The sequence below is a fragment of the Drosophila serrata genome, unplaced genomic scaffold (assembly GCF_035046125.1).
Source record: "Drosophila serrata isolate PLE 108 unplaced genomic scaffold, ASM3504612v1 contig_362, whole genome shotgun sequence".
Taxonomy (NCBI): domain Eukaryota; kingdom Metazoa; phylum Arthropoda; class Insecta; order Diptera; family Drosophilidae; genus Drosophila; species Drosophila serrata.
In genome coordinates, this window is record NW_028257260.1 from 1,967,518 (window position 1) to 1,978,931 (window position 11,414).

At 32.8% G+C, this 11,414-nt stretch overlaps 1 protein-coding gene across 14 annotated transcripts in view; it reads left to right on the plus strand.

Annotated features, from left to right (window-relative positions):
* Nucleotides 1-11,414, plus strand: part of dpr8 (defective proboscis extension response 8) — a 195,872-nt gene that overhangs the window by 125,399 nt on the left and 59,059 nt on the right. For 10 of the 14 annotated variants that reach the window (XR_015273089.1, XM_086839131.1, XM_086839130.1 and 7 more), the window contains 2 exons: nt 5,359-5,486; nt 6,399-6,567. Coding sequence is in view for 13 of the 14 variants with exons in the window: in XM_086839131.1 (XP_086695257.1) it covers nt 5,359-5,486; nt 6,399-6,567 (297 nt within the window). In the remaining variant the exon portion in view is untranslated. Of the gene's footprint in view, nt 1-5,358; nt 5,487-6,398; nt 6,580-11,414 lie in introns of all 14 variants that reach the window. The other 4 variants (XM_086839139.1, XM_086839141.1, XM_086839140.1 and 1 more) reach the window with 1 other exon arrangement.

Consider the following 11,414-nt stretch of genomic DNA (forward strand, 5'->3'; position numbering starts at 1 on the left):
ATTTATGTCATATTAGTTAGCCGCATTCCCAAAGCAACTGCTGTGAGCAGTTATGCCAAAATATCTAACAAGATTATAGATATTTTGTATTGATAGATTTTCAACTAAAAATACTTTGCCTGGATTAGTTTTTAAACAGAATATTCCCTTAGAAGTAAAGATTTTCCTTTATGTGCGACATTTTCTGTGAAATCCCTGGGCAAAAAATGAGCTGGAAAAGTTTTTTGGAAAAAGGTTCAGTTTAGTTCAGTTCAGTTTAGTTAAGATTATTCGCATTGCACATCAGTTTGACCGAGTTCCCGCCGTGGCATCCTGAGATCAAATCTGCGGCAAATGGGCCACGTAGGGTCGGCGGAGCGAGAGGCGGCAAGATAACTGCGCGTGGCATAAAGAACTTCAAATGGAGATTGAGAGATACGAGAGGAGTAGGTTGCATAAGAAAATGGGGCATAACCCGAAGGACCTCGCCCATGCCACCGACTTTCGCCTTTTGCCTCCCTTCGAGTGGTAGCCATTTGCCAGTACATAACTTCACTAACCTTTAGCGGCGTTTTCTTGCCATGAGAGCACATTACCGTTAGCCGACTACAGTAACTGCAGTTTCAGAGACACACACACACACCACCCACACACAACGCACACACTCACTCCGCACAGATGAAAGTCTTAAACTGACGAAAGTTGTTCAAGAAGCGGAAGCGCTAAAGCAGCCATTTTGCTTCTTCCACAAAATGGCTGAACGTGGGCTTCAAATAAAGAAAAAAAAAAGTAGGAAGAGAACACAAGGGGAAGGAAAGCGAAAGGCCGTAGCAAAAGAAATCCCAATTTATCAGCATTGAACAAGAGCACATACATAGATAGCAAAGTGAACACGGTCAAAAATTAGTTAGTTTTCATTTTTTAGGAAAAATAGTTCAGAAAATTAACGCATTTTTTAATAAATATTAACTAATATATTCATTAAAGACAATATATATTTTAGTATTGAATTAAATTCAAGCTAAGACAATTTTTACAAAAAAAATATATATATAAAAAAATATATTTATATACAATAGTTTTATTTAAAAATAGATATTTTTATTTATAAATAACAATATTGTATATAAATATATTTATTTATTTATTTGTATTTGTTTATTTATAAATAAAAATATTGTATATAAAGATATTTATTTATAATTATTTATTTGTAGAAATTTTCTTAGCTTTAATATATAAATAAATATATTTATTTAAAAAATTTAAATAGTTTATTAAATATATATAAATTATTACAAATAAATAAATATATTTATTACAAATAAAAAAATATATACATAAATATAACAAGAAGAGAAGACAAATTCGGCATGCCAAAATGTATATACCCTTGCAGTTTGTTATTGAATTAGTAGATCAAATCGGAAATCGTTCATTACTAAGCTTAAAATATAAAAAATTAAATAATTAATTTTAAATAAATATTAAAAAGCAAAAAAAAAATCATTAATATTAATTTGGAAAGCTTTCCTATGTTAGTGTTTTATTAATTTAATAATTCTGCATACTAAATTTAAAATTTTACAACAAATTGAATTTTTATCAATGTTTTTAAATTTTAATGATGTAAAAAAATTGGAAAAAGGGCTAGATTATTGTTTTTCTTTGGGTTGAAAATAACTCCTTCATACCGTTACAAAATTACAAGCAATAGAAAATTATTATATATTTTATAATATCCTAATATAGTAATCATCCCCTGCAAGGGTATAAATAAGTAGAATATATAGCAGAAGTAGCTTATTATATGAGTTAGGGGCTTCATTAGGTTTTGCTGGCTTTTATTTTTAATTCACAAATTGCCAAGAAAAAAAGGTAAACAAAGGAAGCTTTAAAGTGGATCGTATTTTTATACTGGCCCTCCCGCATTTAGGTTCCACCTTACAGCTAGAATTAGAACTATCTAACTTCTTTTTCACCGATCTACTCGCGCCACGAAACTGATTTGAAATGATCAACGGCAAAAGTTTCGGGAGAGGGCGAACCCTTTAGGATAACGGAAGGCGGCAAGAGAGAGAGAGAACGTAAAGCTCTCTCTCATCAATATAAGCTGGACACTTTCAAAAAGCTTCGATTTCCGTTTCGATTTTAACCTGGAGCAACAATAATTTGCTAAATAAATATGCAATAAATTCGAAATTTTCTTGTTTGTTTTAATATATATTATTATATATTATTATTATATATAATATATATATATATATATATATATATATATATATATATTTAGTTTTTTGTATTTGTTTTCTATGAGAAACAAGCAAATTGCATTGTTACTCCAGGTTTAAATCGAAACGGAAATCGAAGCTTTTTGAAAGTGTCCAGCTTATATTGATGAGAGAGAGCTTTACGTTCTCTCTCTCTGCCGCCGCCTTACATGGTTCTAAAGGGTTCGTCCTCTCCCGCAACTTTTGCCGTTGATCATTTCAAAACAGTTTCGCGGCGCGAGTAGATCGGTGAAAAAGAAGTTAATAAAACTAACGACGCAATAGTAAAGACAGGTGCCAAATGTATTGAAAGTGCAATTAAAGTGAAGTGAAAAGTATTTCTGAAATAAGGAAAAGACCGAGAACAGCCTCTGTTGTGTTTTTATTATGTTTTATTTTTGTTTTTTTTTACAGTAATCCTAGTAATTATAATTATTTATTATTTTTTTTTTTATATGTGAAAGTGATAAAAGAGAGTGTATTAATTCAAGGTTTAAGTGAAAAGTGTTAGTTACTTAGTCCCACAACAGAGGCCAGGCACCTGTCCGGTTTGTTTTTCCGTCTTATTCAATTTCGTTTTTCGTTTAATGGCAAAGACAATGCGTAAACGATTGCAAAAACCCTTCAATTCAGAAGAGTTTTTGTTGTATGCTGTACAAATTTACAGTTGGAATCGATGGGTGAGTGAAAATAAGTATATTTTGTCTTGCTCTTGTATTTGCTTTTCGGTGCGATTTTATTCCCCCCTCCTCTCTGGTCACTGAATATCTGTATCATATCCTATCTGTTATGTGGATGCTAAGAGCGGGAGAGCCACTGTAAGAATACGATCCACTCTTGGGGAACTCTTGTTCTGTGAATATCTGTTTCTAATTCTAGCTGTAAGGTGGAACCTAAATGCGGGAGGGCCAGTATAAAAATACGATCCACTTTAAAGCTTCCTTTGTTTACCTTTTTTTTCTTGGCAATTTGTGAATTAAAAATAAAAGCCAGCAAAACCTAATGAAGCCCCTAACTCATATAATAAGCTTCTTCTGCTATATATTCTACTTATTTATACCCTTGCAGGGGATGATTACTATATTAGGATATTATAAAATATATAATATTTTTCTATTGCTTGTAATTTTGTAACGGTATGAAGGAGTTATTTTCAACCCAAAGAAAAACAATAATCTAGCCGTTTTTCCAATTTTTTTTACATCATTAAAATTTAAAAACATTGATAAAAATTCAATTTGTTGTAAAATTTTAAATTTAGTATGCAGAATTATTAAATTAATAAAACACTAACAAAGGAAAGCTTTCCAAATTAATATTAATGATTTTTTTTTTGCTTTTTAATATTTATCTAAAATTAACTCAATGCTAATATTTAATATTTAATTTTTAATATTTCAAGCTTAGTAATGAACGATTTTCGAATAACAAACTGCAAGGGTATATACATTTTGGCATGCCGAATTTGTCTTCTTTTCTTGTTATATTTATTTATTTGTAATAAATATATTTATTTATTTGTAATAATTTATATATATTTAATAAACTATTTACATTTTTTAAAAGAACTTGGACAATGCTGCCCCCGCATACACTTGGCTTATATTCTTGTTGTTGTCAGAGAATGTAACCAGAAACTGAGAGAAATATTTGATTTAATAAATAATTTATATGATATAAAATAGCTTAAGTTAAAGGAAAATCTATCTCAACTATCAATGGTATGCAAATTTTTACATTTTATAACCTTTGCAGGGTATTTATAATTTTAGTCAGAAGTTTTAAGCGAAGCAATCGGAAAATTTTAAGAAAAAATATATAACTTTTACAGTTTTTAACATATTTTTATCTACTTTGATTCATAACTTTTATTTATTATTATAAAATTTCGTTTTTAGTTTTATGAAAATTGGAATACTATATAATATAAATGCCACAGAAACGGTTGTAAGTATCTTTCAACTAAAAATTATTATAAACATTAAGTAAATTTGAAGAGTAAGTATTTATAATCAGTAATTAACAATGAGCAGTAAATAACTCTAAACACTAATTAACTATAATCACTAATTAACTATGACCAGTTATATTATTATATTATTAATTATATTATATAGTATTCCAATTTTCATAAAACTAAAAACGAAATTTTATAATAATAAATAATAGTTATGAATCAAATTAGATAAAAATATGTTAAAAACTGTAAAAGTTATATATTTTTTCTTAAAATTTTCCGATTGCTTCGTTTAAAACTTCTGACTAAAATTATAAATACCCTGCAAAGGTTATAAAAATGTAAAAATTTGCATACCATTGATAGTTGAGGTAGATTTTCCTTTAACTTAACTTCCTATTTTTTATTAAGCTATTTTATATCATATAAATTATTTATTAAATCATATATTTCTCTCAGTTTCTGGTTACTTTCTCTGACAACAACAAGGATAAAAGCCAAGTGTCTGCGGGTGCAACATTGTCCGAGTTCTAAGGGAGAAAGTTGAAAAGTTCAAATTTTAGTTACGACCAAACCGACATTTCAATCAATGTCCTTGAACTAATGACACAATTTGTTGTTGACTTTTGCCTAGCATTTGAATTTGAGATTTTTTCTGTTGTTGTTCTTTGGGTCTCCTTCCAGTCCTCTTCCGATGTCCCTGTGCAATGCTTTTTGTTATCCTTATTCTTCATTCGCAGCGGTTTCTTTATTTTACGTTGAATAAGAAAGTAAACAAACGTGGAAATATCAAATACACACACACACACACACAGAGTTTTTCCTGGGAGGTCTTTCGGGGGCACTCCGAGGGGTTACTTATAGTACATACGCTCTGGTTACGCAGCAGGAAAGAAAACAATTTAACGCAACGGTAGATAAATTTGCTTAAACAGGCTCAGGACGACTCTGAGTGTCCTTGGCCCTTTGCCCTTCATCCTTGCTAAACCCCCTCTTTTTTTTGTTTTTTACTTTTATTGTTGTTTGGGCTTAACTGAAATGAGCTTTCAAAATGTTTTATGCGCCTTTTTGTGTGTCTGTGTGTGTTCTACCGCAGCTTATGCAATGATTTTGACTTTTTCTGTACTCAAATCGTCCTTTATCTCCTTCCAGAACCCGTCACCGAAATCGTTGGCGGCGGCGAGCTGCACATTAACCGTGGTTCCACCATCAATCTCACCTGCATTGTGAAATTTGCCCCAGAGCCACCGCCCACCGTCATTTGGTCCCACGAGCGACAGGTGAGTCAAAGAAACCACCAAGCAAAACCACCAAGAAAAGCCACCAAGAAAAACCACCGCCAAACCACAACGAACAAACCACTTAACATGTGCACAAGTCTTTCTGGCTAATATATACAGTAGATATATCTAAAATGTGGCTAAAGAAAACCCTCTGAATAGTATCTATAATTATCCTTGACAAGTGTCCATAATGCCAGCAAGTAGAAACTTAAAACTACCCCTAAAAGTCCTTACAATTTCGTAATTGCTTGAACCGTAAACCGTCACAATTTGACATTTTGAACTTAACGTAAATTGATATCGGATCGACAGGACACTGTTTCTTTTTACTTAAGATAAAAGCAAATGCTTTAAAAGTTAATGTAGAGTATATACAAAAGTTCTTGTTAGGATAAATAATTCAAAAATAAATAAACTAAAATCATTTCAAAATAAAAAAAATAATAAACAACTTTTTTCTTAAGACAAAAGTAATGGTTTTTAAAGTAAATCTAAGAATTCCTGCTTTTCTCTGAGTTTATCTAAAACAAAAATATACAAACTAAAATCATTTCAAAATAATAAAAACAATAAAAAACAGCTTAAGTTCTAAAAAAAATATTAGCAAAAGTCCTGTAGCCTCTGTAATTTTTATTATGCCAAATGTCAAGGGTATTTCCTTCCTCGTTTCTATATTTAAATCTTCCTAGTCGTTGTGTATTTTTTATTTTGGGCAAGTTCCTGGCAAAATAAGGAAACTAAGCTGCCTCAGTCAGAACCCCTGGCTTGACTAACAGGCTGTCATTAATAAAAATTTAACTATCATACTCCCAGAATCCTGCCCCGAAATACAGCAAAAAAACAAAAAAAGCAAAAAACAAAGTTGTGTCCTGGCACTAAGCTGCTTGTGTTCGCCTTTATTTATTTCAGATCATAAATTTCGATTCACCTCGCGGCGGCATATCATTAGTCACCGAGAAAGGTGTGCTGACCACCAGCCGGCTCCTGGTGCAGAAGGCCATCGCCCAGGACTCGGGTGTCTACACATGCACCCCATCCAATGCCAATCCTGCCACGGTGCGCGTGCACATCGTCGATGGTGAGTAGCCCGGTATGCAAAGCGCCTCTCTCCTACATTCCCTAAATATGAGTGTTGTCGCCTCGTTGGGCACGTTTTTTTTTTTTCTGGGGGTTTGTGTCGGTGCTAAATGCACTGAAAAAATTTTATTGTGATATAAGATTTTATGACTATGAATAACTAACTACATAACTAAGTAATAAAGATACAAAGCTAAGAAATGCTATTGATTTAAAAGGAGCACTTGAATGAGTGGAGAGGAGTAAAAACAACTTGAAGAATTACTAAATTAATTCATAAATATAGGGGGTTTTCTTTATTTTTTTTTAATTATAAAAGAAAATCTTTTTGTACTGGATTACTCTAGACTTAAGAATTACGTTTAGTGACACCAGTAAAGCGAATTATTTTATTTTTAAACTAGATAAAGTCTGTGCATGCTGATTAATAATAAATAAAATGTATAGGGCCAGAAATGATTCCGTTACTTATTTCGAATGTTCTATCGATCATATTTAATCCAAAAATGCGTTAATATAATTTTTCTGTGTTGAGTTATATAAATAATATTATGTTCTCAATTTTTGCATAAATCAAAGTGTTTCAAATATCATAACTAAGCCAAAAAGGCATTGATTTACATTCAGATAGCTTTTCTGTGCTAGTTTTTATTAGATTAATAATTCTGCTTACCCAATTTAAAATTTTAGGAAATTAAAATTTTTGTATAAATTTTTGACAATTTTAACGAGGGGTGACAATTTTCAAGATTCTAAAAAAAAACTTATATTTTTTTCCGAACATAGCTAAATTGACTTAGCTGCTGATGCTGATCAAAAATATATATCATTTATAGGGTCGGAATGGTGCCATCACTAAATTTTAAGCCTCTGAATAAAACTAGAATCGTCTTCAATAATAAATATTGAATGAAAACCTAAAAGTATAATTTCCTTATAAATAAAATGATATTATAAACTATTATAAATAAGACTGTATCCCAGTTACAAATTAAATCACTGAAAGTAAGACTATTTTTAGATATTTAAAGAAAAGATTATCCGTAGTCTGAAGGACGTATTCGTGATATTCAATGTTGGTTGGTGCAATATTACGTATACGTAATTTTTTTATTGGGTTTCAAAGTTTAAAAAATCCATAACTAAGCCAAAAATGCATTAATTTAAATTCGGAAAGCTGTTCTGTGTTAGTTTTTGATAGGCTAATAAATATGCATACTTTATTTACAAATTAAAATTTTTGTAAATTTTTGCAAATTTTAACGATGTAACCTTTCTCTTTCTGCAAAAAGTTGAACAAAATTTGAAATATTATTTTTTCTGCCGGAGATTGCTAGAAAGATTCTTCTGCTGATGCTGATCAAGAATATATATAATTTATAGGATCGGAAATGGCTCCTTCATTTAGTTTTAAGCTTCTGATTGAAAGGGGAATACATATGTTTTTTAGTTCAATTGTAGGTCTAGTTATTGTTCCTTGGTTATTCATTTCTCTCAGTGCATAACCTAAAGGCCGAAGCGGGTCACTTGGGGGAGGGGCTGTGAGATGTCCTGGCACAGCAAGACAAATGTGCGGCGCCCAAAAGTCAACTAAGCTTGTTTGGCTTTATTTGACAGACGAGCGCGTCCAGTGATTGACGACAACTTTTTCTAAAAGCTCGTAGTGATAGCTCAGGGAGGTGGGGGTGGTGGGGAGAGGGGAGAGGGGGAGAGGGGAGGCTTTTAAGTGGCCTGGAAACTTTAGGGGGGTGGTGGTGGTGGTGGGAGGTGGGAGGTCGCACTCTGACCAACAATTAGACAGGCAACGGTGCGTATGAGCAATCTCAGAGCAAAGGAACACTTGCAAAAGGAACACTTGCATTTTGCTTTGATATTGTTTTGGAAATTATGCGTTTTGATATTGTAGAAAACAAAAACAAGGTTTTAATTTAATATATTTTTCAAATAAAAGAAAACAAATCACAAAATGCAACATGCCAGCTTTAAACAAGAATGTTAAAGCAAAGTCCTCATGATTTTTATTAGTTCTCGGAAAAGCGTTAAAAGTTATGTTAAAAAACGTTTCTAAGATTTCAATTTCTAACTAAACTCAATCACTTTTCTTGGTCTTACTTCCCTGTAACCCCATAAATAATACATGTTACCTTCACCCATTGTTTCTATAAAACTTGGATGACTTGCAATCCCTACTTGATTTATCTAAAGCATATTCATGGTGGCCAGTTCTCAAAAGAAAAGAAGTATAATTTATTTGACTCTGCCGCTTGGATATGCTCAATTTGTTGCTTAGTATTAGCCAATATCTCGAATTTCCGCCTTCAAAGAAATTAGTTGGGGTGGGGGGAAGGAAAACTTTGGGCATCAACATTTGCGCAAGTTTTGACTCGTTTATGCCGCAGACGCCTCTCACTTTTCGTGCGGGCCAAGTTCGCCGGAGGATTTCAGCTAGCTTTGGCTTTTCTTTTTTCCCCCGCCCACCGTCTCCTGCCTACCGCTTTTCCGCCTTCTGCCTTCCGCCTTCTGCCTTTTCCGCCCGTCTTTCGCCGCTTCCGCTGAGGCCGGAAAAAAGCGCTTACAAAGCAAAAAGTTTAACAACTTGAGCGCAAATGACTTTGGCGTGTAAGCGGCACGCTACAACAAATACAACTGCGTCTTGGAATTAGACTAAAATAACAACAGCAACTAGGGCTAGGACAAGAGCAGCGGCTATATAGCCATATACAGTGGTTGCCATATAGCAGCTGACAGCGTAGAAGAAGCAACTTGTTAAGTGGAACAACTGCTGAAACTTAAGTAATTAACACAAGTTGTTTGCGCTCAGCGTTGCGGGCAAAAGTGCCACAGGGCCGGAGTTCGATTCCCCAAAAGGGGGGTTGGGTGCCTCTTTTATTTTTGGGGGGGGGGGAGGGGGCTTAGGGTGGCCCAAGGCGGTCAGAACTAAGGGAGGCACCACCATCCTGTCAAGTAGTTTATTTAATAACAAGAAAGGAAGTTAACTAAGGCATGCCGAAGTTTGTATACCCTTGGAGATTGAAATTCGGTCAATAGGAATTAGTACAATAAAAAATTATATGTATTGGTTTTAAAAAAAAATCATTTCTTTCACCTATACATTTTATATTTATAGTTTTATAATCAACGTTTTGCGATCGTTTATATGGCAGCCATATTATACACTTAGTGTATACAAAATTCTAGATTTATATATAATGGCTTTCTTATAAATTTCATGAAAATCTGTTGAAAACTAGAAAAGTCATAATAATTTTTCTTAATTTTCCGATTGTTCCTATGGAAGCTATATATATGTATATATATAGTCCACCGATCCGTCATGCTCCGATTTATATACTAGTAAAATTATATAGAAGAATAACTCCATAGTTTAATTCAAATAGCTTAAATTGGCTCCAAAACAAATCTCGCATATGTGTACATATGATTCCCAACTGGTTCAAACATCCCCGGAACGAAGTGACTTCTACCAGCCAAGTCTCAGATATGTGTTGTCTTACAAAAGTTGCAAGTCATTGTTTATCAGTATTCAAAGTTGGTAACTGATCATAGTTACTTATTGGTTATAGATACTTTCTGCTCGGATTTATCTACTGCTTATAATTAATTACTAATCATAGTCAATTACTGAACATAGTTATCTATTTATCATATTTACTTAACACTCATTAATACTTACTGGTCATAGATACTTAGTGATCATAGTTACTTATTAGTTATAGATACTTGCTGATCAGATTTTCTTACTGCTCATAATTAATTACTGATCATTGTGTATTACTGCTTATAATTAATTACTGATCACAGTTAATTAATGTTCATTGATACTTACTACTTAGAGTTACTTACTGGTGACAGTTAAGTACTGCTCATAGATACTAACTAATCATAGTTACAAGGGTATACAAATATCTAGGAAACTGCACCGGGAGAAAGAGTATCTCGAAGAGAAAATCTTAAAAGAAAGCATGTATTATTTCTTAAACTAATCTATATTTTTTCAACAAATATTTAACTTAATTCGAAATATAATTAAGCAAATAAGATATATATTTCATTAGATAATATTTTTAAATGTTTCCCTTAGAGAACCACCGGAAATGAAACTAATTGCCAAAACTCTTTGAGCGGCGAAGCATACCTAAGGCAGTAAATGAGTTTTCAGCTCGGGTTTCTTTTTCTTCTATTTTACAAGTCAGTCTTAGTCGTATTTCATGCAGACTTAATTTCGTTGGCTTTGATGGTTTGTTTCCCAATTAGACTCTAGAACACTATGGAATTAGAAATAGAAACAATGGTCCTGCAAGTGACTTGGCATTGGAGCATAAAATCATGCTTACTGACATTTACACAAATTTTGTGTAATTTGCAAAATATTCATATTGCTGCTACCTGGCTTGAGTGCTTGGACAATAATAATAATTTTAGCTTTCATAACAAACTGTCACAGCAATTGGCCAAATCAAACTTGTAACTGGTGCATTTACTATTTAATTGAATATTCAACTGTTGCCCCCGAAAGCGTGATGCTGCCATTGTCACGGTCCTTGCCAGTGTCCTTCAGTCCTTGATTGTAGTTTCTCAATTTCAAATGCCACTTCATCGTTCGTCTATGTCTTTGAAATGAGAGCTCCGCACTGGCACTGAGGCAATTGTTGTCCTGGCTGCAAGTTGTGGAAGTTATTGAACTGGAAGAAATAGTAATGTATACTTGGGAATTTCCAATGTATCACTCTTTATTGTTCAGTAAAACTTATGTTCATTCTACAATCTTTGTATGACAAATACCCTTACCTAGTTATACTCCTACTCATTCCTCAGTGTACTCATTCG